At 46.5% G+C, this 24,869-nt stretch overlaps 1 protein-coding gene across 2 annotated transcripts; it reads left to right on the forward strand.

Annotated features, from left to right (window-relative positions):
* The first annotated feature begins 546 nt into the window (after positions 1-546).
* TSPAN33 (tetraspanin 33) lies at positions 547-22,445 on the forward strand. 2 transcript variants are annotated; one of them, XM_080667155.1, is made up of 8 exons: positions 547-871; positions 14,228-14,285; positions 14,937-15,064; positions 15,369-15,443; positions 16,585-16,680; positions 18,977-19,105; positions 19,598-19,759; positions 19,969-22,445. In XM_080667155.1, exons 1-8 carry the CDS (start codon positions 770-772, stop codon positions 20,068-20,070), a joined length of 852 nt encoding a protein of 283 aa, XP_080523281.1. In that variant the 5' UTR covers positions 547-769; the 3' UTR covers positions 20,071-22,445. The 2 variants fall into 2 exon arrangements, with proteins under 2 accessions (XP_080523281.1, XP_080523282.1); XM_080667156.1 differs by having other exon boundaries at positions 636-871; positions 14,940-15,064.
* Positions 22,446-24,869: the final 2,424 nt, after the last annotated feature.

Here is a 24,869-nt window from a genome sequence, read left to right on the forward strand (position 1 = left end):
AGAGCCTTAGACATAAGCATTTAAAATGTATAATTACTAAGCAGTATTGCAGCTACTCTTAAATATTCTCAAATTGTCATTTATAGGTTAGTTTTGTCTCCCTGATTTTATTGCCGTGCCCCCTGGATTATCGCTCTACTCTCTTGTATTCCCACAGCCTTGGGAGCATTGCTCAACTCAGGGTTCCTGTACTTGTTGATTTTAATGTATGTGTGTTTGTATATGTGCACGGCAACGGGATAGAGGACATGATGCAGGGTGCATTCCTCCCATCCCTTTCCCCTTGAGCAGCTGCAGCCTGGATGCTTTCTTTCTCGGGGGAGGAGGCAGAACCGCTGACCCTTTAGCAAGTTGTCCCTCACAGAACAGGTGTTTCCCCCTCCTCTCGGAGGAGAGGGATGGCAGGACCCTCAGTGACATAAGCGACCCACCAATGAGAAGTCAGGCTTTGGCAGCTGCGCCAATGGGCGACCGGGGGCGGGTCCGGTTTCCTGGGAGCCCAGCGGGCGGGACTGGTCCTCGGGCCGCCGCGGAGCTCCGGCGCTCACGCTGCCCGCGGCTGCTCGCGCGACTCCCGGCGGCTCCGGTGGTGGCGCCGTTCGCCTGCCCGCGCTTCTCGCGGACGTAGGGCTTGGCACCTCCCGCCGCGGCGCAGCTCCCCGCGGCTCGGGCTCCAGCGCTGGCGCGACTCATGCCCCCGGGCTCCGAGCGCGCAGGTGGGCCGGCCGCCGCCGGGAGATAGGCCCCCGGGGGCGGCGGCGGCGGGACCATGGCCCGCAGACCCGGGGCGCCGGCCGCCTACGGGGAGGAGTTCTCCTTCGTCAGCCCGCTGGTGAAATATCTGCTCTTCTTCTTCAATATGCTCTTCTGGGTGAGTCTTAGGGGTCGCGGGGGCACCCAGGCTGCAGAACACCCGGGGAGGGTGGAGTGCGCCGCCCGCGGCCGAGGAGGGGGCGTCCTGGGATACCCAGTTCTAGGCGAGCATGGTGAGCGGCACTGCCTAGTTTTCTAGGCTGATGGCACTTTGGGGTAATTTATCCTGGGGAGGGACACCACGGTGTCACTATGTCTGGAGGGGCCGTTGGGTGGAGGGGATATAAGGGATTCAGTAAAGACTTAGGGGCATTCTCTGAGCATCGAATGAGGGTCTGTGTCAGGCCAAAGAGGTGGGTTAGAGCGGGAGGAGCAGGTTTTCCTGTTGGACCAAAGCAGACCCACTGGTACAGTCATGACTGGGGGACTTTCAGGCCTGGGGACTGGGAGGCCCTGCTGGCAAAGAAAAAAGAGAAAGAGGGAAAACCCAGTCCTTCCTTCCCCTTACCTCGGAGAGAATGGGTTAAGGGGCTTTTATCTCTTCCTTTTGCAGGCCTCTGGTGCCCCCTGTCCTCAAAGGCTGAGAAGGGACAGGAATGGCCTCCAGGTGTGGATGTCTTTCCCAGCACTGTCCCAAACTTTGCCCCCCTTTCTCAGGATCAGAGGCCATTCCCTGGGGTCTGCCAGTCTTCAGCATCTTTAAATAGGACTCAAGGTCGGGCTGGAAGGCCAGGGGTATTTTCAGAACCCCAGGGTGGAAGAGTGGGGGTGGAAGAGTGGAAAAAACATTGGACTGGGGTTGCCTGGCTTCTTATCCCCACACTGCCATTAATTGTTGACTGTGTTGGGCAATATGTTCACCCCTGTAGGCCTTAGTCTCCTCCTCCATAAAATCAAACCCAGTTTGATCAAGGATGGCAGAAATACTCTGCTAAAACTGAGAATCCAGCTGGACCAGATCATGAAATGTACTTCAATCCTGTTTCATGTCTAGAGAGTCCCTGGGCCCCTCTGGATCTGAGAATGTAGGGAGCTTCACCCCCATTCCCCTTTCTTCTTCCAGCTGCCGCTCTAGGTACCCATTATGCTTGCCCCTCTCTGCCTGAGACCTAAAGTTCACACTTGCAGGAGGGAGTAATTATGAGTCTAAAATATGTTTCTGAGGAGAGAGAGCAGACCAGGCATCTAAGCCAGTTGTTGTAAAGGTTTCACAAGGACTGTGGTGTGAAGAACAGACACAGAGCACGTAAGTGCTAGCCTGTTGGGACAAATGAGAGAGATCCTGCAGAGCGGTGATGGCAGCTCACACTCTGCCATTGTGCTGGGAAAAAAGAAGTTTGAGCTCTTAACAAATTCTCAGTTTTAGAACTGGGGGGGGGGGGGGGGATTTACGACAGCATGTCCAGCACCCGCGTTTTATATATGAGAAAGCTAAAGCCAGAGATGGTCATTGTTTTATCCAGGGTCCAACAGCTGGTTAGTAGGCTTGATCTGGCAACTTTTCTACTCAACCACAGTGCCTCTAGGGGAAGTTCTTGGCCCAGATGGCTGCTACTGTAACTAGAGTGTTAGCAGTATTAGTAGTTAACCAGACAACCCAAGTTCCCATGGTGTAGGTTCTGCTTCAACTGCAGATTAGAAGAGAATGAGAGAAAATCTCACCACCACTCTGCCAGGGCTTGGGGATATCCTAAAGGGAACTCCCCACCTAAGGGCAAGTCCCGAAGAACCCTCCTACGTTGTCACTGAGTGTGCCAGGCCAATGGCATGCTATCCTCAAGGACAACACACTATCCTCAGTGCTAGCACTAACATCGTGGGACCTCAGATCCTCAGGCTGACTTCCTCTCTCAGCCAAGACTGCATCTCCTTCAAAGCCTTTGGCACCACACCCTTATCTGTGCTCCCCAGTGGCAACAACAGCTGGGTGCATCTGTTGCACTTGTGTTCATGGTCATTTTCTTGGACTTCCCCATTCCATTCCACCCCGCTTTTACCAGACAAATGACTTGGGGAGGCTGCAGCCAGGGAGAGAGCTTGACTCCATGGACCCATTTACCTCGGTAAAGATGCTTCATCTGAGGTTAGAGGACCTGGCTAACCAAGCTGACACAACCCCAAATTAGAGAAGAGCCCCTTCTTGGTTCTCCTTTAGGCTCATAAAAGTCAAAGGCTCTAGAAATAGACGAGTTTCTTTCTGGCACCAACTTACTGTGTGACCCGAAGCCAGTATATCTGTCTCTCTGTCAATCTTTGTACTCTAAAAGAGAACATTTTTCTGCATCTGTGAACTATTTAAAGATGAATGCATCACTTTGGGGACTGTTTTAGTTCTGCAAGACTTGGGGCTGGATCTAAGGATACCTCTCTCTTGTGTCCTGGTATCCCTGGGACATTGACCTTCCCCGGGACAGCACTTTTTGGGTATTCCTGAGTATCAGTTCTCCCCCAGGCTCAGAGCTGCAGAATTTCATTCCACACGAGTGCAGCTGGGGATGAAGCGCTGCTTCTGCAGATCAGGGTCATCTTTCTTCCCATCCCCCCTCCAGGGACTGGTTCCTGGGTTTTCTTTGTTGCAGACTTCCATAATCCTAATCAAATTCCCTTCTTCTGTCCAGGAGGCACCCATGGTTGGGACTGTCCACCCACTCTTTTGCCAGGCAGAGTGGTCTGGGAGCTGAGTATGGGTGATGTTTGTGTCTATGCCTGGAATACATTGGGAAGGTAGCCAGCATCATCTGTGCTCATGCTCAGTGATGCAGTGGTGGCAGTGGTTACCTCTGCTGCTGCTCTAGGATCCCTGCCCATGGGGGGATTTGGAGCCTGACTCGGGAAGCTCCTTTGGGACCAGGACCAATTGCTCCTCTTTCCATTTTAAACCTCACTTTCTCTTTTGCCTGGGAGTTCTGATTTTCTCCCCAGAATCATTGGGATCCCATGGCTTGGAGTAGTTGTCCCAAGATACCAAATGTTGTATTTAAATCTTCCAGTCAAAAAATAGTTACCTTGCCCTGGCCAGTGTCTCTCAGTGATTAGAGTGTAAGCCCACGCTAACCAAAGAGTTGCGGGTTCGATTCCTGGTCAAGGGCATGTACCTGGGTTGCAGGTTCGATCCCTGGGACTGGTCAGGATGTGTGTAGGAGGCAACCAATTGATCTCTCTCCCCCCACCCCACCCCCTTCCACTCTCTCTAAAAATCAATGGGAAAATATACTCGGGTATATTTTCCCATTGATTTTTAGAGAGAGTGGAACGGGGGGGGGGGGTGGGGGGAGAGAGATCAATTGGTCAACAACAACAAAAAGAAACAGCTGCCTTTCCTCACCAATACAGGGACAGCTCTGTGCAGAGGGAAGACAGTGGGGTGGTACATGCTTTATCAGCCTTGGGCATACGTTAGCAGGAACATTATCAGCACTGCCCACAGCAGCCACCTCCTTCCTTGTTGGTCTTTTTCCCACTTGGGTCAACAGTTGCGGTAGCTTTTGAGTCAGGCAGAATCCAGAAGCTCACACCTCCAGCCCGTGGCTCAGCCCAGACTTCCTTGGTGCCCATGCCTCAGGGCTCCCACGGCACCTTATACATATTTTGATTGCCAGGCCCCTCATCTATGCTGCAATTATGTGTTTGTTTATGTCTCCTCTAGACTTCAGGCTCCTGAGGATAGATTAACTTCTGTATTATCAGTGCCCAGCTGTGTTTGGCAAAGAGTGGGTATTTATTGAATGTCTACTGGATAGCAAATGAGAGAGCAGACCCTACAGGGTGGACATGCCCTTCCTTCCTCTCTCATGGACATTAGTCTGTCAATATGCATCACAACGTTAAGTCCTTGAGCATTCCTGCTAGGGGTTATCCAACTGTGTTCTCCTTTGCAGTGGGTCCTGTGGCCCTCTCAAGCCAGGTCTGAAAAAATGACAGCCATCCTCTCCCTCAAGGCCGGGTATAATTACAATCTGTAGCACCCGGATTTTTTTACTTCTAATACAGCACACATGGACCCCCATTCAGGTCCTCCCTAGGCTGATGAAGGCCTCTGGTGAAGTATTTTCTTCCAGGAATTCACTTTCTTGTCCAGGACCACAGTATTGGAGTCTCCAGGGCACTCAGAATGCCCCACACATCGCAGCACCATCTGTTATAATCTGAGTCAGAAGCCATTAGGAAATGACCAGGCATCAAGCCTGGCAAAAAACCCTCCTGAATGGCACGGGTCCCTTCCCGCCACCAACACACACACACACACACACACACACACACACACACACACACACACACCTAAAGACACTAGGAAGTAGAGCCCATCTCCCTCCCTTCCCCATAGATTAAGCAGGCTGCAATAAGTGAAGTAGTCACATTCTTTTTATTTTTTAAAACATCAAAAAATAAAATAATAAAACCTCATAGACACAGACAACAATATAGTGATTACCAGAGGGAAAGGGGGGTGGGAGGAGGTATAAGAGGGTAAAGGAGGGATAAATGGTGATGGAAGAAGACTTGACTTTGGGTGGTAAACACACAAGACAATGTACATATGCTGTATTATAGAACTATATACCTGAAACCTATATAATTTTATTAACCAGTGTCACCCCATAAATATTTTTTAAAAACCACCATAAAAGTAGACAAGAACCACACCCTTTGCTGTCAAGTCACATGCATACCTTCTTAACTACCCTAATAGCTCTCTTTGCCTTCTACCAAGTAGACAATCATAAACTTCGAGCAGTCTTTGAAAAAAATAAAAGAAAACATATAGCACCTCTCAGGGTCTCAATAGCAGGCTATGCATCAGGCTGGTCATTCCAGGGCCACGAGTATGAGTATTTAGACTACTGTGAGCCCTTGTGGACTTCCCTTACTCATTTGTAAACTTAGGAAACCAAAACCAGCCATGGCCTAAGTAAGCTAAAAGGTTGGCCCTAGACATTGGAGGGGAAAGAGCCCCAATTCAGAAAGCCAAAAGCCATTTTCACACGGAGAGTTGCCACCTCAGAAACCCAGGAACAACAATGCTGGGTTGGCCGCAGAAGGACCAGTGTGTGCAGATCCTGAGCCCAGCTTTAGCTCTAGCAGGCTGTGATTTCCTTGACATCATCCAAAATGAGAACAGAAAGGACTAAGAAACCAGAGTGCAGACCCTTCCCTCCCAACATCCCTGTGGGGAAGGACAGGATTTTGATTCCTACAAAGGGAATCATTCTAATATCAGCTGTCCTCCACCATCACCTTCAAAAGAAGAGGGGAAGAGATTTCAAGGAGGAGGAGAGGACCCTGGGACAGATGCACCCACTTCACATAGACCAGACTAGAATGTGGAAGACAGGGCTTTCTCTCGGGGACTGGTGGGCCCTGTGTGGTGATGCTGTGTCTTCTCCTTTTGGGGCACTGTTCCAGGGACTTCCCCTGCTGGCACCATCACTCCCTGGTGCTATCTTCCTTCCCCTTGCCTGAGCCCTACCCAGTTTGGAGATTACCAGCTGCTCCCCGAAAAGAACTGTAGGCAGCTTCTTCCCACCTCATATGTCCCAGGGTGAATGCACTGGTCCTGAGGTTGCTGTGAGGCAGAGAGAGGAAGGCAGCCATGTGGCTGAGGTCATAAGGACCTAGGTTCCAGACCCACTTCAGCCACTCACTAACTGAGTGAACCAGGGAAAGTTATTTGAATTCTCCCAACATCAGTTCTATAAAATGGAGATATTAACACCTTCTTGGGGTTGTGGTCAAAATGCAATGAAATCCTATATAATAAAAGACTAATAATGTAAATCAACCAAATGGCGGAAGGACCGGTCACTATGACACGCACTGACCACCAGGGGGCAGACACTCAATGCAGGAGCTGCCTCCTGGTAATCAGTGCGCTCCCACACAGGGAGCGCTGCTCAGTCAGAAGTCAGGCTCACGGCTGGCGAGTGCAGCGGCAGTGGCAGGAGCCTCTCCCACCTCCACAGCAGTGCTAAGGATGTCCGACTGCCGGCTTAGGGCTGCTCTCCACCTAAGCCGGCAGTCAGACATCAGTCAGACATCCCCCGAGGGCTCCCGGACTGCGAGAAGTGTAGGCTGGCCTGAGAGACCCCCCCTTCGAGTGCACGAATTTCATGCACTGGGCCTCTAGTAGTGATATAAAGTGTTTAGACCAATGACTGGTCCATTACTATTGTGTTAGAAATAGCTCCTAGAGCCCAGTAGGCCAGTGTGGTTCAGTGGTTGAGTTTTGAGCTATGAACCAGGAGGTTGCAAATCAATTCCCTGTCAGGGCACATACCCAGGTTGCAGGCTTGATCCCCAGTGCGGGGTGTGTAGAAGGTAGCCGATCAATGATTGATGTTTCCATCTCTCTCTCCCTCTTCCTTCCTCTCTGAAATCAATTAAAAAAATTTTTTTGAAAGAAAGAAATAGCTCCTAGAAGTCACCTGTTGAGGGTGAATTTGAAGAGCTAGGATGTGTGCTTCTCCTGACAAGTGGCAAGTAGATGGAGATTGAGCCTGACTTCAGTCTTGAACTCCCTACTATTAGCCAGAGCGAGATGATAATTAATGATGTCTTTATATGTCACTAGAGGCCCGATGCATGAAATTCGTGCAAGAGTAGGCCTTTGCAGCAGCAGCAGCTGTCTGGATCCTTCCCCAGCAGCCGCAGCAGCTGCCTAGATCCTGCGGCTGCAGCCCCGGCTTCGTCCAGAAGGTCGTATGGTCTAATTAGCATATTATGCTTTTATTATTATACTTTACAGAAAAGTTATATGTATGTAACTTCTGTTATCTATGAGGACTTTTCATAGGTTCATGCTTTAAGGCTTGACACACCACCTTAGTCTTAAGATGGAAATGGACTCCCAAGAGCTAATCTGTATGTGATTTTTGGCATTTGAGCACTAGAGCCAGAAGAACTCTTATTCAGGGCCTTAACTTGAGGCCCCTATAACCTTTCTTCTCCCAGCACTGAAGGCCCTGAAGTAGTGTTTTGGGGGCTGGAATAAGGTTGTTTCTCACAAACATCAAATTGTGGCCATCTTTTCCCCATTTGTTGGGGAAGGGGTGGAGGAGGCAAAATAATGGAGATAATTTTTTTTTCTACCATGAACATTAATACCTGTGGCTGCTTATCTACCAGCTAGTACTAGCCAATGGCAAAGGAAAGAAGACAAATAGAAACCAAATATTATAGAAAATAGAAAACTAGTTAGAGTAGTGCCTATATTATTATTTTATGAGATGCAGAGACATATGTTTAACAACTACATCATCTCTTAGTAGATCATTCCTTATTTCTATGATAGAAATTATGTTGTACTTCCTCACATGACACACTAAGGACACATTATTCCTGTCATATTCTTGTAAAAAATGTGTCATCTGATTCGAATTGTGAGGAAACAATCAGATAAATCCAAATTGAAGGACATTCTGCCAAACAACAGGCCTGGACTTATAGAAAATGTCAGTATTGCCCTAGCTGGTTTGGCTCAGTGGATACAGCATCGGCCCATGAACTGAAGGGTTCCAAGTTTGATTCTGATCAAGGGCATGTACCTTGGTTGCAGGCTCAATCCCTGGCTCCGGGTCAGGGTGGGTGCAGGAGGCAACCAATCGATGTGTCTCTCTCACATCAATGTTTCTCTCTGTCTTTCCCTCTCTCTTCCACTCTGCCTAAAAATCAATGGAAAAATATATCCTTGGGTGAGGATTAACAACAGCAACAAAAAAAGGCAGAACAAGGGTTAGCAATGATGTAGAGAATCTGGAACCCTCATACATTGCTGGTGGACCTTTGAAATGGTACAGCCAATGTGGAAAAACAGTTTGGAAATTCTTCAAAAAATTAAACATAGAATTACCATATGACCTAGCAATTCCATTCTTATGGCCTGGCAGTTCCACTCCTTGATGTGTACCCAAAAGAACTGAAAACAGGTATTCAAACAAAAAATTTGTACACAGATATCCATAGCAACACTATTCACAGTAGCCAAGAGGTGGAAAAAAAACTCAAATGTTCATCAATGGGTGAATGGATAAACAAATTGTGTTATATCCATACGATAGAATATTACTAGGACATAAAAAGCATGAAGTAATGACACATGCTGTAACATGGATGAACCTTGAAAACATTAGGCTACGTGAAAGAAAGCAGACATAAAGAGCCACATATTGTATGATTCCATTTATAGGAAATGTGCAAAATAGGCAAAACCATAGACACAGAAAGCCATTTGGTGGTTGCCAGGAGTTGGAAGAGTGGAGGGGAATGGTGAGTGACTGTTTAGTGGGTATAGGGTTTCTATTTGGGGTGATGAAAAAGTCCTGGAATCTGATAGTGGTGATGGTTGAACAGAAATGTGAATGTACCTAAGGCCACTGAACTGTACACTTTAAAATGGTTAATTTTTGTGGTAAATGTATTTTACCACAACTTTTAAAAGAGTATCTTTAAAACAAAGTAAAGGGAAAAAGCTGCAAAACTGTTTCAGGGTAAAGGGGACTTGATCACTAAATGCATGATCCTTAATTGGCTCCTGGATCTGAAAAAAGAAGAAAGTAGTTAAAAGGACATTATCAGGATAAGTGAAAAACGTTAATATGGACTGTAAATTAGATAACAGTAATAGCATATTAACGCTTAAGAGAAAAATTAACATATCAAAATTGTATCTATATAATAAAAGCCTTAAGCTACCCTTACAGCAGAATGACCAGAACGACCGGTCACTATGATGCACACTGACCACCAGGGGGCAGATGCTCAATGTAAGAGCTGCCCCCTGGTGGTCAGTATGCTCCCACAGGGGGAGCTCCACTCAGCTAGAAGCCAGGCTTCTGGCTGGCAAGTGCAGCGGCAGTGGTGGGAGCCTCTCCTGCCTCTGCAGCAGCGCTAAGGAGCAGCGCTAAGGAACAGCAAGCCGAGAGGTAAGGAGCAGTGAGCAGGCAGACATCCCCCGAGGGGTCCCAGACTGCAAGAGGGTGCAGGCTGGACTGAGTGACCCCCCCTCCCCCAGTGCATGAATTTCGTGCACCGGGCTTCTAGTAGGCTATACCAACAGAGCACTGTAGCTTCCCAGTGCTCTGTTACCTGAACAGTTTTAAGATCTGCTGCTTTACACTTTGGTGATTGCATGCAAGAGAATCGCAGTTTAAGAAAATCTGATATAAAAAAATGAGGATTTACAAAACTAATAAATGGGGGGTGGCTATTTTTAAGATATATATATATTTTTTTATATTTAGTTACAGTTTTTCAGATTTTCCTTGGTTTTGATGACTTTGACAGTTCTGAGGGATACTGGTTAGATGCTTTGCAGAATTTGCAGAAATATCCCTCTGTTGGAACTTGCCTGATGTCTTTCTCCTGATGGGGTTTGGGGAGGTAGACCACAGAGGTGTAGTGCCATTTCCATCACATCATATCATACACCAGTGATTTTTCTCTGTTGATGTTGACCTTGATCATTTGGCTGAGGTTTGTTTGTTAGGGTTCTCCACTGTAAAGTTAGCCTCCCTCTCCCACCACCACCCCCTTTTTCCATACTGTACTCTTTGGAAGGAAGTTACTATGTGCAGCCCACAGTTAGGAGTGAGGAGTTACACTCTGCCTCCTCAAGAGAACAGTACCTACATAAATTATTTGGAACTCTCCTGCATGGGAGATTTGTCTTTTCTCCCTCATTTTCTTATTTATTAAGTCATTTATATCAGTATGAACTCATGGGCATTTATTTTATATTTGAGGTAATAATTCCATACTTCCTTATTTTGATGTTCCTTTGTCATACCCACATCAATGTGTGGTTTTGTTTTTGCTTGTTTTTGAGCATTTCCTTATTTTCTGGTATTACAAGAAACTCCAGGCTTATTTTGTATATTTCCTGCCCCAGTTATAGAATCAGCCACTTTCCGAAGAGCCCAGGGGATGGCTATTTTCATTTTTATTTTTTTTAAATATATTTTATTGATTTTTTAACTGAGAGGAAGGAAGAGGGATAGAGAGTTAGAAACATCGATGAGAGAGAAACATCGATCAGCTGCCTCTTGCACACCCCCTACTGGGGATGTGCCCGCAACCAAGTTACGTGCCCTTGACCGGAATCGAACCTGGGACCTTTCAGTCCACAGGCTGACGCTCTATCCACTGAGCCAAACCGGTTTTGGCGCTATTTTCATTTTTAGTTGATTACTCACCCCACATATGGATAAAGGTACTGGTGCATGCACATTATTTTACATAATTTGATAGACAACTCTTCAGGAACATGCCTTTTGCTGGACTCAGCTATTATAAAAACTATGTCTAGTTTTTTAAAGTTTCCAGCGAGATTTTATTCTAGCCAGAATATGAAAGCTGTTCTAAGATGAGAAATGTCTTTATCTCCATCCTTATCATAAAAGGAGGTCATTGGTGATACTGTGGGGTGTTATAAGGGTTTTGTGGCAAAGACTGATATGGTGGAAAGAGAACCAAACTGAGTTTGGAAATTGGATTTAGTCCAGATGTTACCACTGCACCTATGTGCACTTGGTCAAGTATCACTTTGCTCTTTCTGCCTCATCTATAAAAAGACATGAGTGGCAGAACTCATTTCTAAGGTTCCATTCAGTTTTTAAATGTTCTGCTATTCACAGCAGCACTATTTTGGAATGGCAGGAGCTTTAAAGACTTCAGGGAGGGAGATATGGGCAGGAATAGAAGTGTGAAAGGGCAACTTGTGACTCCAGGAGAAAGAGGCAGATCAATGACTGAAATGCAGAATTTTAGAGTTAGCTAGTGAGCACCAGCATAAGTGGTATCATTCATAATCATATTAAATATTAATGATAATATTAAAGTCTTAATCTTGATTGTAATATAGCTTGCAGCTGCTGCTCTAGATCCCTGGAAGAGTGTGTTTTAGGCTGTGGTTCTCAAACTTGGCTACACATTGGAATCACCTGGAATACAATCAGAACTACTGTTGCCCAAGTTCCAGTGCCAGAGATTCAGATATACTTGTTTTGGGGTATAGCTTAGGCATCAGGAGTTTTTAAAGTTCTCCTTCCCCCACCCCATTCTAATGGCAGCCAAGGTTGAGAAGCACTGCTTTAGGCTATAGAGGCTCTTGCCCCTCTCTCAGATAACACATGCACCTCCTTAAGGGTAAGGACCACATCTGACTCGTCTTTGCAGTCCTCAGAGTACCTTGTACATAACACCTGATGAATTGGATTTGGATAGTGTATTAGTTTTCCTATTGCTGCTGTAAAAAAATTACCACAAACTTGCAACACAAATTAATCTTCTTACAGTTCTGGAGCTCAGAAGTCCAAAAAAAGCTCTCACTGGCCTAAAATCAAGGTGCTGGGAGGGATGGTTGTTTTTTTTTTTTTTTTTCTGGAGGCTCTACAGGAGAATCCATTTCCTTGGTTCATGGCAACCCATCACTCCAACCTCTGTTTCCATTGTCACACATATCTCCTCTGACACTGACCCTCTTGCCTCCCTCTTTAAGGTCCCTTGTGGTAATATTGGGCCCAACTGGATAATCTCCCCATCTCAAGAGCCTTAACTCAATCACATTTGCAAAGCCCCTCTTGTCACATAAGGTAACATTCACAGGTTCTGGGAATTAGTACAGGACATCTTTGGGGGGACACTATTCTATCTACCACAAATAGAGACAGAACAACTGCTATAGCTACAGGCCGATGCCTGGAATTAAGACACCCCGTGGTACATGGCAGCTCTTTACTTTTCCTTTCTTGTTTTAGCTGTGTCAGGATTTAATTAGAGATCATCTTTGTGGAAAGTTATACACTCTTGTGAAAATTTAACGTGTGAAAAAAACAGTGAGGCACCTGAAAGCAACAGAAATAAAGAGCAGATACGTAATTTTAAATGGTCCAGTAAAGTGATATTCAGAAGTGTAATTGCCTGTGGTGTTTTAAAGAGCAGGCAGAGATGCTCAATCACTCTGGCAAAGGGCTGTGCCTCTGGGCCTGGGGGATGACTGCATCTCTGTCGTCCGGTTTTCTTGCCGCCCACTCACCCTATTGCTCCCTGAGCCTGGTTGTGCTTAGGACAAGAAGCCAGTTGGCACCTCCAGTCCCACCCTCAGCTCTACAAGCCACTCCCTGGACAAAGTGTGTGAGGGCCAGATGATAGCATATCTGGCCCGAAGTCAGAGGCAGTGTCAGACGTTGAGGAGTAAGGAGAGGGGACTGGAAGACATAGTTTTAGATAAGGGTTTCCCATTTACTGCTGAATACACCTGAGGAAAAAATGTCTTTCTACGGAGGGATTAGTCTGACCTTGTTACCTGCTATAGGGGTCCAATTCCCTTCTCCCACAAAAGCCGCAAGATGGCTCTTTCCAGCTGGTCTCTGTCTTGCAGGACAGTGGAGTCTAGCCAGCCATATCCCCGACTGAGTTGGTCAAGACCCTGTTCTGAGAACTCTCTCCAGCCAGAGCGTGGCCCCAGCTATTGCCATGGTGACAGCCAGCTGCTGCTTAGCGCCACCAGCCTGGGGACAAAGAAAAGGCAGCCTAGAGATGTGCAAACTGGCAGCCCTGCACTCCTGGTGGCATTAGGGGGTGGCAGAGAGACCCCTTTGAGGACCCCTGGTAGTCTCTGATGGGTTGTTCCCTCAGGGCAGTCAGGAAGTCCGAAAGGCTTACATCCCTCTATTTCTCCACACTGTAATCGGGGTTTATAAAGATAAAGGTTCCTTTGCCAAGGGAGTTCTGCTGTTCTTACACCCACACATTCATGCATGCATTCTTTCACTTTGGTATGCACTTTAATTCTTGAATTTGACATCATATTGACCTTCAAGAGAGTCAAAGACCTGGGAGTATGCATCTACTTGTCCTGCTTTGACTTTAAGACCTGCCCTTTGATATAGCTGGGTTAGAATTCAGAACTTCATGGAGCTTCTGTGTGACCCAGGGCAACTTAGTTAACTTAGTAATGACAGATAGTTTATTGTCAGGCATTGTGGTGCATACTTTCCATACATTATCTTATTTCATTTTCATCTACTTTTTTAAAATGTAGTTGTTTTTAATTCCCACCTTTAGATACAGAAACTGAGGCTCAAGATTTGTCCAGCATGGACCCAGGTCTGAGTCATTCTGAAGCCCAAGTTCTTAGCCATTGTTCTTAACCTTGTAAGCTGTAATTTCCTCATCTGTAAAATGGGAATAATAGCTGCCTCACAAGATAACTGTTGTGAGGATGGAATGGGATAATCTTGGTAAAAGCTTTTCATGTAGACAAAGCGCTGACAGATACTATCGACTGTATATCTGGGGAGGAGAAGGATGCTTATCTCTGGGTCCTGGGAAAGACCTACTCTCCTTTAAGGTTACCCAATGGTGGTCAGGCCTCTGGTTTCCAAAATCTCAGGGTCTAGCTGGTCCCTTGTCTCCGCAGGTGATTTCCATGGTGATGGTGTCCATAGGAGTCTACGCTCGGCTGATGAAGCACGCAGGTGAGCTATAGGTCCCCCTCTGTCTCCCCACGACTCTTGCCAGGGCTCTTCCTTCTCTGTCTCCTTCAGCCCTGTACCACTCCTTCCCATATAAGCTATGGGGCTAAATGGGCAGCCACCCTCTAGCCAAATCTTGGCAGCTTGTTCGCACGTCAGTTCACCTGGATTTCCCAGAGCTCCCATGAACCTTGCAAATATACCTGCCTTTTAGGCTTAGGAAATGTCTAGGAAAGAAGGTAGGCCTCTGGGAACAAAGTAATCAGAGGCTTCAGCCCCTCCCTCACTCTGTCCTGGAGTAACTCAACCTCCATTCCTACTCCAGGGCACAAAATCTCCGAGAAACGTTCAGCAGAGCTGGCAAGCCTAATACCATCCTAATTCTTTTCTGGAGCAAAAGTGGTCACTCCTCTCTTGAGCCAAGGAATAAAGGCTCTTACTTTGTTAGTTCCTCAACTTAAATGCCACAAACCCTGCTGGGCCCTTTTTGTTCTCCCCTCAGAGGGGAGTACTGCCTCCCCAAAACCTTCACCCAAACACACTAGACATCCCCCCACTAGGGGAGGAGAACATTTGGGGGGCACCTCCACCCATTCCTGGGTGCCACCCTGAGTCGGCACCAGGCTCAGACTGAGAAACAGCCCCTTCTCCCAGAAGCAGCCTTGGCCTGCCTGGCTGTGGACCCAGCCATCCTGCTGATCGTGGTGGGCATTCTCATGTTTCTGCTCACCTTCTGTGGCTGTATTGGATCCCTCCGTGAGAACATCTGCCTCCTGCAGACGGTGAGTGCTCAGCGGCCCCACTAGAAAGACCTTGGCCCCCTTCTCCCTGTGCCTCTCAGCCTCCCAGTGCCATTCCCACAACCTTTTGATTTCCTTTGTCCCACCCTACCCCCAAGGTCGGTGCTATCCACTCCTCACTGTAGAGTTCAGCCCAGGTGACCCCTTTACTGGGGGGGGGGGGGGGCGGGGGGAGGGTCATCTGGGAGAAGTACCTTGTGGTCCTTCAGTACTTCCCATGGCCCTGGGAGGGGCTACTGCCCAACGTGGTAACAGACTGTTGCCTTTTCCTGCTCACTCCCCACAGTTCTCACTCTGCCTCACCGTGGTGTTCCTGTTACAGCTGGCTGCTGGGGTCCTGGGCTTCGTCTTCTCAGACAAGGTAGTGTTGGGAGCCAAGGGCCTTCTCAGGTGTGAACCAGAAGAGGAAAGGAAAGTTTCTGCCTGGGATTAGCCTGATTAATTAACCCAGCACCAAGAAGTATCAGCCTTTGAAAGTTTCTCCTTAGGGATGAATGAATAGCCTTTAAAGTCACCATATTTAAAGAGGACTTTAAGAGTGTGAGGTGTTCCTCTCTGACAATCTGAGAGGCTAACAGGGAAGTAAGTTCTATGAACACAAAGTCAAAATAATCTGCAAACTTTAATGGCAAATGATTGATTGGACCACAGACAACATGAAGAGCTTTTTACTTCTTTGGGAGGAAAAAATGTCTATTGGAATAAATAGTAGGAAGGAAGGAGGAAAGTAAACAAGATTTTGAACGGTGCTTACCATATCTGGATGTGATCTGTCATTCAGTGATAGTTCCTTTCATTAAGAACCAAAATTCCTTTCCCAAAGGGCAAATTATTGTAGAGGACAGTATAGCATTATGGATAAGACATTTTGGGAAAAGTAATGTAGCAAGAAGGAAGAGATCATGGTAGAAACTATGAAGTTGAGAGCCACTGTATTCATTCAGAATGTCCTAGTCCAGTGGTCAGCAAACTGCGGCTCGTGAGCCGCGGTTTGCCGCTCTGTTGACTAATGAGTTTGCCGACCACTGGGATAGGGGCTTAATCACAAGGAACAACGACAGCCTGTAATTATTGGAATCGAGAGTCTAGTCCTTCTGGCTTAGTAAACTCTTAAAATGATAAATGTAGATGTTTTGAGTCTAAAGAGATGTAATTGTCTTATGTCCACTAGAGGTCAGTGCTTCGGCTCAGTAAGCCTTTTTCTACTAAAAAAAAAAAAAAGTTTCTCTGCTTTGCATCAATCAGCAAGTATTTTGTGGTAATAGTATCAGAAGTAGATAAATATTTGATTATCATGAAATGTGGCTCTTTGAAGGTCCAGTTGTGCTTGAGGGCCCAGGGATGGATGGGCTTCAGAACTGGCTCTCTTCCATCACTAGGACTTGGTTCTGATTTCAAGGCTAACTTAAACAAGGATGACTGCTGTCTACTGTTATTTCTGCAGGGAGGAGCAGGTTAGGGTTTAGTTCTGTGTTCTTATTCCCTACTTCTGTCTCTGGCAGGCACGAGGGAAAGTGAGTGAGATCATCAATAATGCCATTGTACACTATCGAGATGACTTGGACCTACAGAACCTCATTGATTTTGGCCAGAAGGAGGTATGGGCTAAGAGGTGGGGGTGGGAAGCTAGTGGTCCGGGAGGCTGTGAGCAAAAGTGCCTTCGCAAGAGAGGCCTCACCCTCCAGGCCTGTGGGCTTCTTCATTACCTGTCAGAGTAATGGATTCTGGGAAAGGGTTGGAAAAAGAAATACATGCAGGGTGCTTTAAAAGTATTTTTAAGGACATAGAACAGAATATATAGTAATCTACCACTTGTGTAAAACAAGAGGGAGAAAAGAACATGTATTCATATTTGCAAAAGGAATCTGAAAGGATATGTAAGAAACTATTATAAGTGGTTGCTTATAGGGGGGATGAAGAACTGGAAAGATTTTTTAATATTAACTTTTATTCAGAAATTAAATTTTTTAAATTTTGATAAAATATACATAACATATCAACAAATCAACAAATGACAAGTGCTGGTGAGGATGCAGAGAAAAAGGAACCCTCGTGCAGTGCTGGTGGGAATGCAGACTGGTGGAGAACAGTATGGAATTTCCTCAAAAAACTAAAAATGGAACTCCCATTTAACCCAGTGATCCCACTTCTAGGAATATAACCCAAGAAACTAGAAACACCAATCAGAAAGGATATATGCACCCCTATGTTCATAGCGGCACAATTCACCATAGCTAGGATTTGGAAACAGCCTAAGTGCTCATCTTCAGATGAGTGGATTAAAAAACTGTGGTACATCTACACAATGGAATATTATGCTGCAGTAAAAAAGAAGGAATTCTTACCATTTGCAACAGCATGGATGGAACTGGAGAGCATTATGCTAAGTGAAATAAGTCAGTCAGAGAAAGATAAATATCACATGATCTCATTCATTTATGGAATATAATGAACAACATAAACTGATGAACAAAAACAGATCCAGAGACAGAGAAGCATCAATAAGACTGTCAAACCTCAGAGGGAACATAGGGGAGGGTGGGGGTAAGGGGAAGAGATCAACCAAAGGACTTGTATGCATGCATATAAGCCTAATCAATGGACACAGACAACAGATCATGAGTGGGAGGGTTGGGGGGATAATAGGGGGATAAGGACACATATGTAATACCTTAATCAATAAAGAAATTTTATATATATATATATATATATATATATATATATATACACACACACACATATATATATAACATAAAATTTACCATTTTTAAGTGTACAGATCTGTGGCTGTAAGTACAGTCACATTGTACAACCATCATCACCATCTACCTCCAGAACTTTTTCATCTTCCCCAACTGAAATTCTATACCCATTAAGCAATAACTCCCCATTTCCTCCTCCCCCAGTTTCTGGCAACTACCATTCTACTTTTTTTTTTTTTTAATATTTTATTGATTTTTTACAGAGAGGAAGGAAGAGGGATAGAGAGCTAGAAACATCGATGAGAGAGAAACATCAATCAGCTGCCTCCTGCACACCTCCCACCGGGGATGTGCCCGCAACCAAGTTACGTGCCCTTGACCGGAATCGAACCTGGGACCCTTCAGTCCACAGGCTGACGCTCTATCCACTGAGCCAAACCGGTTTTGGCAACCATTCTACTTTTTGTTTCTATGAATTTGACAACTCTAGTACCTCTTATAAGTGGAATCACAGAGTATTTGTTCTTTTGTGACTGGCTTATTTCACTTAGCATAATGTCTTCAATATTCATCCATAATGTAGGATGTGTCAAAATTCCCTTCCTTTTTAAGGCTCAACAATATTCCATTTTATATATATATACACCATACTTTGATAATTCATTCATCTTTTGATGCACACTTGAGTCAGTTCCAACTTTTGGCTATTGTGAATAAAACTGCTATGAATCAAAAGCTATATTTTAAATAAAAGTGCTTCTGAGACTAGTGTTGAGTTCCCCTTCCCTTGGCATAATAGACACTGACCTAGTCCTACTTGCTTTCATGGAGTAATTATGGGCCCACTATTGCAGGTCCTCCTCTTGTGTTTTCTCTACATTAACACAAATGTTTGCAACACTTAGCCTTTTATTTTCGTCAGTATTTTTGAACACCTCCTTTTGCCAGGCTCTGTGCTATTCAGGACTTCAAAACCAGAAACTGCCCTCAAGAAACTCATAGTTTAAAGTGTAAAACTTCTTCACCTGAAGGCCATTGAGAAACTTGGGCTCATGTTTCAAGGTTGTGTTAAACACAACCTGCCCTTACAAGTGGAAACTTGCCATAGACTTTTGGCGGTTCTGAGAATTCTCCTGATCACCTCATTGTGAGTGTGGGTGATGCTTAACCTCTGTGATGGGCTTTGTTGCAGTTCAGCTGCTGTGGAGGGATTTCCTACAAGGACTGGTCCCAGAACATGTACTTCAACTGTTCAGAAGATAACCCCAGCCGCGAGCGTTGCTCTGTGCCTTACTCCTGTTGCTTGCCTACTCCCAGCCAGGTGAGCAGACTTCACTCCTCATTTCCTCCTGGGCAGTGATCTGAGTTACTTTCTGATTAGAACAGTCACAATTGGGAATCCCCATTCCCTATTTCAGTGGTCGGCAAACCACGGCTCGCGAGCCACATGCGGCTCGCGAGCCGCGGTTTGCCGCTCTGTTGACTAATGAGTTTGCCGACCACTGCCCTAGTTTAATCAATCAATTTTGTTGGACAGCTGTCAGATGTTTTTCTTCACCCCAATCTGATGGCCTTTTACTCATGTAGCCCACATGGGAGTTCAGAAGGGGCGAGTCTCTGAATCAAAGAGAACTGGACTTGGATCTCTCCGAGGAAGGGAAGCCTGCATTTAGCAACTTACAACCTAGCATCCTCCACATATATTCTCTAACAATTTAGGACTTTAAGAAGGGTGGGAAGCCCATCAGCTATGGTCTGAAAGAAAAGGTTATTGGAATGGGAGTCCCACTCGGCTTTTTAACTTTCTCACTAGGCAGTGATCAACACCATGTGTGGCCAAGGAATGCAAGCCCTTGAGTACTTGGAAGCTAGTAAAGTCATCTACACCAATGGCTGTATTGACAAATTGGTCAACTGGATTCACAGCAATCTCTTCTTACTTGGTGGTGTGGCACTGGGCCTGGCCATCCCCCAGGTAACTTACCCTGCAAGACTTGTGGGTCCCACAATTCTGCAAGGACTCCTTTGTTTGGGGGAGGGCACCTGGGATCAGCTAGGGTGTCAGGCACTGACATTGCTGAGGAGCAGGGGATGAGATGGTGCTGACTGAACTGGGAAGATTGAGTCAGGGAAAACAAGGGCATTGCTCATTGCTGAGGGCCCAATCCTTCTTGCCTCTCCCAGCTGGTGGGAATCCTGCTGTCCCAGATCCTTGTGAATCAGATCAAAGATCAGATCAAGCTACAGCTCTACAACCAACAGCACCGGGCTGACCCATGGTACTGAGAATCCATCTGCACCTCTTCACTATGGCAACAGGCAAGCCTCATCACCAACAGCAGTGGGTACAGCTCTCAATGCTCAATGGAGATTTGGATTCCCCCCAGCAACAGCCCAGTGGGAAGAAGCAAACTCCAAACAGACAGATGGCAGGTGCGCAGGTGGCTCAAGTCTCGGGAAGATGCTCCTCCGCTCCCCTTTCTAGCCCTCAGCATTGTTAGAGTTGTTTTGTATTGTTTCTAACCTAACCCATTTGGGTTTATGTTTTTTTAAGTTTTTTCTGGGCAGAGATGTTTGGGAACAGCAGTTGCACAGAGTCATGGGGGTATAGCTGCTGCTTTTCATGGAGGCACTATAACTGACTGCTCTACTGAGGTTGACGGACACACTCAGAATCCAACTGTTGCCAGCAAGACCTGGCTGAGGAGTGGACCCAGCAGCCCTGCCTGGAGTCCATTTGTCATGATACTGGCTCCAGAAGGGAAGGGAATGGAGCAGGCAGTGAGCTTGGGGGTCAGCTGGGGACAGTTGTATGTGCTGGGTAGCAATGGAAGGCAATATGTTTACTAAATGCCTGCCCTGCCATCCTCCCAGGTAGTCAGAGTGAGGTACATCCTGTCCCTCCCTCATTTCCATGGAAACATGGCAGCAAGGGCAAAGGGGACAACAGCAGCCAAATTCATCCCTCTCTCCGACAACCTTTGAAAAATGTTTGGGACCATGGTCTCGATATTCTGCAGCCAGCAAAGGTGGGCCTGAGCCATTCCTTCTTTTTAATTCCTCCAGTGTGGCCCTCCCTCTCCAGCAAGTGGGGTTCTTTAAGCTTGGCAGTGTACTGAGGAGGTGAGGTAACCCCCGCCCTCTCGTCCCCATTCCCCTGCACCAGAACTCAGTATTTCTACAGTGTTAGAAGCAAGGATCTTACTGGGGCAGGGGGAGCCAGAAATGGCAATAAAAGTTTGTTGACCTGGGCTAAGCTGAACTCCATGAATTTTCCATTCTGGCAACTAGAAGGGGAAGGGTAGAGGGCCCAGCGTGGGCCCTCCCTCTAGGAGAGGACTGGAGACTCCGCTAAATACCGCTGTATCTCCTCGGTCCCATGTCCTTCTGTCAGATGTACCCCCTTCTCCCACAACCCGCTCTCGTCTAAATTAGGTCGAAAGATCCCAATTCTGATCTGGGAATGCGTTCATTGTATCCCAAAACCTAATGTTAATTTCCTTTTTCCAAACTAAAAGTGAACTAAAATTTGCCACCCAAAACTTTTAGGGTTGGGGTAGGTAAAGATATGTCTGGATATCACGGTCTAGCGCTCTCCCTGGGTGAGACAGGAGCGAGGAGGGAAAAGGCCACCTCTTCACTCGCAGTCTTGGCCCTCTAGCCCCCTCTTTCATCTTTATCTGAAAGAGCTGGTCACCACAGCCCATCTTGCTTAGGAGAAGACTCGGAAAAACATTTGATCCGGGAGCGGGGCTTCCTCGGGCCCAGAGGATCGTGCAAGGGCAGCGATTGAGGAGGCCCGCAGGCGAGGCGGTGGGCGGGGCCAGGGCGGGGCCATCGTGGGTGGTCCTCGCCCCCGCGGAGGCCAGAACCAGCTCCTTAGCTCACCCCCCTCCGAGGAGCTGGGGGCTGGGCTGCGTGACCCCATTGCGCCGTGAGTGTCCCCCCAAGTCTCCTCGCCCGCCCCTACTGTCAGGGGGCTCCGACTAGGGAGCCCAGGAATGACTCGAGAGAATCCCTACCGCGCTGGGGAGGCAGAGTCGCGAGGTCTCTCCCCGCCCCCAGTCTCTCCTAAGCGAGCCTTCTGCTCCTGGGAGGGCGCCTTTCCAGCAGCCGCCTGGGGCCCCAGCCAACATTTCGTTCCAGCTAGTAACAGAACGGAAAGAAAAAACAAAATCATCACAAATAAAAAATTAAAAGTAAGGGCTTTTTATTCTGGGAGAGAGGAGTTTAAAAGCACGCTTTCTTAGTGCCAGAGACATGCATTTTATACTTTTTCTTCTTTTGGTGACACAGACCCAGAAATCCATGTTTTGGGTTAGGAGTTGGAGTGATACGTCTTCCCAGTTCACTGCCTTTTGATGAGCTCACCTGACAGGAGGGTCTTTTAGGGCCTCTTGGAGAAAGACACCAAAAACGGGTCCACAGCTGGCTGGTGTGGCACCAGAAGGTGGCCCATTTGATTCCCAGGTCAGGGCACATGCAAATTGATGTTTCTCTCTCATTGATGTTTCTATCTCCCTCTCCTTCTCCCTTCCTATCTCTGAAATCAATAAAGACATATTTTTGATGGAAGGAAGGGAGGGAGGGAGGGAGGGAGGGAGGGAGGGAGGGAGGAAGGAAGGAAGGAAGGAAGGAAGGAAGGAAGGAAGGAAGGAAGGAAGGAAGGAAAAAGAAGAGAAACATAAAGAAAAGAAAACGGTGGTCCACAGAACCAGGATTCAAATCCAGATTTCTTAAACTCCAAGCTGCATTTTTACTTAAGTCTCTACTGTCTCTCAGTATCTAGGCTTCTGGGCTTGGACAAAAGGTTGGCAATTTCTGCTCAAGCCCCAGGTCTTAAAACAATCTGAGCAAATGTTCAGAAGCTTGTGTGATTCAATGTTTCTAGCTAGATTTGTTCCTCAGTGTCTCTGGTATCAGCATCTCTCTAGCTTTCTCTTTGGCCTGATGCTGGGAGGGAAAAAAATTGCCCCAATTTTTTAAATATTTTTTATTGTTATTTCATGTTTCAACTTAATTTGCTCCCTCAATTTCCGTGTTTCTAATAAACGTATGTGGGGTTAACACTAGTATTTTAGAACAGCTATTAAGTCTAGGTTCAAAGAAGATTGTTGGGGTAGGGAACATCAGGCTGGATGGGCAGAAATGGAGAGAAAAGAAAGCAGTGATTGCCAACTGGTGGTCTGCGGACCACTGGTGGCCCGTGAGGTCCGAAAGGTTGGTGACCGCTGACTTAAAGGATGGTGAAATCTGGCTGGAGTGACATGGCAAGAAAGGTACCACTAGGTTCTTTGCAGGACCTCGAACCCTACAATTTAAACAAGGACGAGTCCAGGAGTGCCAGTTTTGCAGAAAGTTCAATGAAATTCTGATTCCCTCTGTATTCCTTTTCTGTTGCTGCTATAACAAATTACCACAAATTTAGTGGCTTAAAACCCATTTTGTTTTTTCTTTTTTCTTTTGTTTTTTGTTTAATATATTTTATTGATTTTTTACAGAGAAGAAGGGAGAGGGATAGAGAGTTAGAAACATCGATGAGAGAGAAACATCGATCAGCTGCCTCCTGCACACCTCCCACTGGGGATGTGCCCGCAACCAAGGTACGTGCCCTTGACCGGAATCGAACCTGGGACCTTTCAGTCCGCAGGCTGATGCTCTATCCACTGAGCCAAACCGGTTTCGGCTTAAAACCCATTTTGAATTCTGACTTCCCAGAAATTTTTTATCTTACAGTTCTGGAAGTCAGAATTCAAAATGGGTTTCTCTGGGCTAAAGCAATGTATGAGCAGAACTGAGTTCCTTCTGAGGGCTCTAGAGGATCCATTTTTTCAACTTCTAGAAGCCACTTGCATTCCTGGCCCCATTTTCCATCTTTCAGAGCACATAACTCCAACTTCTGCTTCCATGGTCACATCTCCTTTTTCTCTCTGACTCCCCTGTGTGCCCTGATAAGACTGTGATGATTACATTGGGCCTACCCAGATTATCCAGAATAATCTTCCCATTTTAAGATTCTTACTTTAACCACATTGATAAAGTCCCTTTTACCACACAAGGTAATATACCCAGGAGGTTTCAGGGATTAGGACATGGACATTTTGGGGTGGCCATTATTTAGCCTACCACATCCCTTCCTTTTTTTTTTAAATATATTTTATTGATTTTTTACAGAGAGGAAGGGAGAGGGATAGAGAGCTAGAAACATCGATGAGAGAGAAACATCGATCAGCTGCCTCCTGCACAACCCCCACTGGGGATGTGCCCGCAACCAAGGTACATGCCCTTGACCGGAATCGAACCCGGGACCCTTCAGTCCGCAGGGCGACGCTCTATCCATTGAGCCAAACCAGTTTCGGCCCACATCCCTTTCTCACTTGCATACATGACTTAAGGTGGGGAGAGGTAGGAATGAGCAATTGTTGGATGCTAGCAGAGTTTGAGGTAGGTGTTATCTGGCCTTTGTTCTAATAATTACTTAATATTTGAGTGCTTACTGGCTTGTCCCATCCCTAAGACCAGATATGTTACAATGTCAGGGACTAGTTTCAAAAAGGGAACACAGAAAGGGCACACTGTCTTCCACCAGAAGAGTTCTCCTGATCCATTCATCTAAATGGTTAGAAACATCGTGAAAGCCCCCACCCCCTAAAAGTAAGTTGAGTAGTTAGTCCTGAAACTACGGCCCGCGGGCCACATGCGACCCGCCAAGGACATTTATCCGGCCCGCCGGGTGCCGCTGCCTGTCCTGCTTAGCAGCCGACTCGTCCTGGGCCCGCAATGCGCATAGGAATTTGTTCATAGTTTTTTTTTTAAACTATAGTCCGGCCCTCCAACGGTCTGAGGGACAGTGAACTAGCCCCCTGTTTAAAAAGTTTGAGGACCCCTGATAGATGTTTCATCCATAGACAAAACACTTAGAGGAGGGAATAAAGCAAGGGATAACCATGCTCTAGAACTCAGGTTGGAAGTTAAGTCCCTCTCACCACCATGCCAGGAATCTGGTAAATCAATCAGATGAATGGAATAGCATAGAGATTCCAGAAATGTTTTCAATTATCAGTACACCAATACACAGGTGTTAG

The sequence above is a fragment of the Plecotus auritus genome, assembly GCF_963455305.1.
Source record: "Plecotus auritus genome assembly, chromosome: 4".
NCBI lineage: Eukaryota > Metazoa > Chordata > Mammalia > Chiroptera > Vespertilionidae > Plecotus > Plecotus auritus.

Excerpts from the sequence above, each read along its gene's own strand:
- TSPAN33 (XM_080667155.1), top strand. The coding sequence starts at position 770 with ATGGCCCGCAGACCCGGGGCGCCGGCCGCCTACGGGGAGGAGTTCTCC. Across the intron at positions 15,444-16,584 it reads GCTTCGTCTTCTCAGACAAG|GCACGAGGGAAAGTGAGTGA; the intron begins GTAGTGTTGGGA and ends TGTCTCTGGCAG. Across the intron at positions 16,681-18,976 it reads TTGATTTTGGCCAGAAGGAG|TTCAGCTGCTGTGGAGGGAT; the intron begins GTATGGGCTAAG and ends GCTTTGTTGCAG.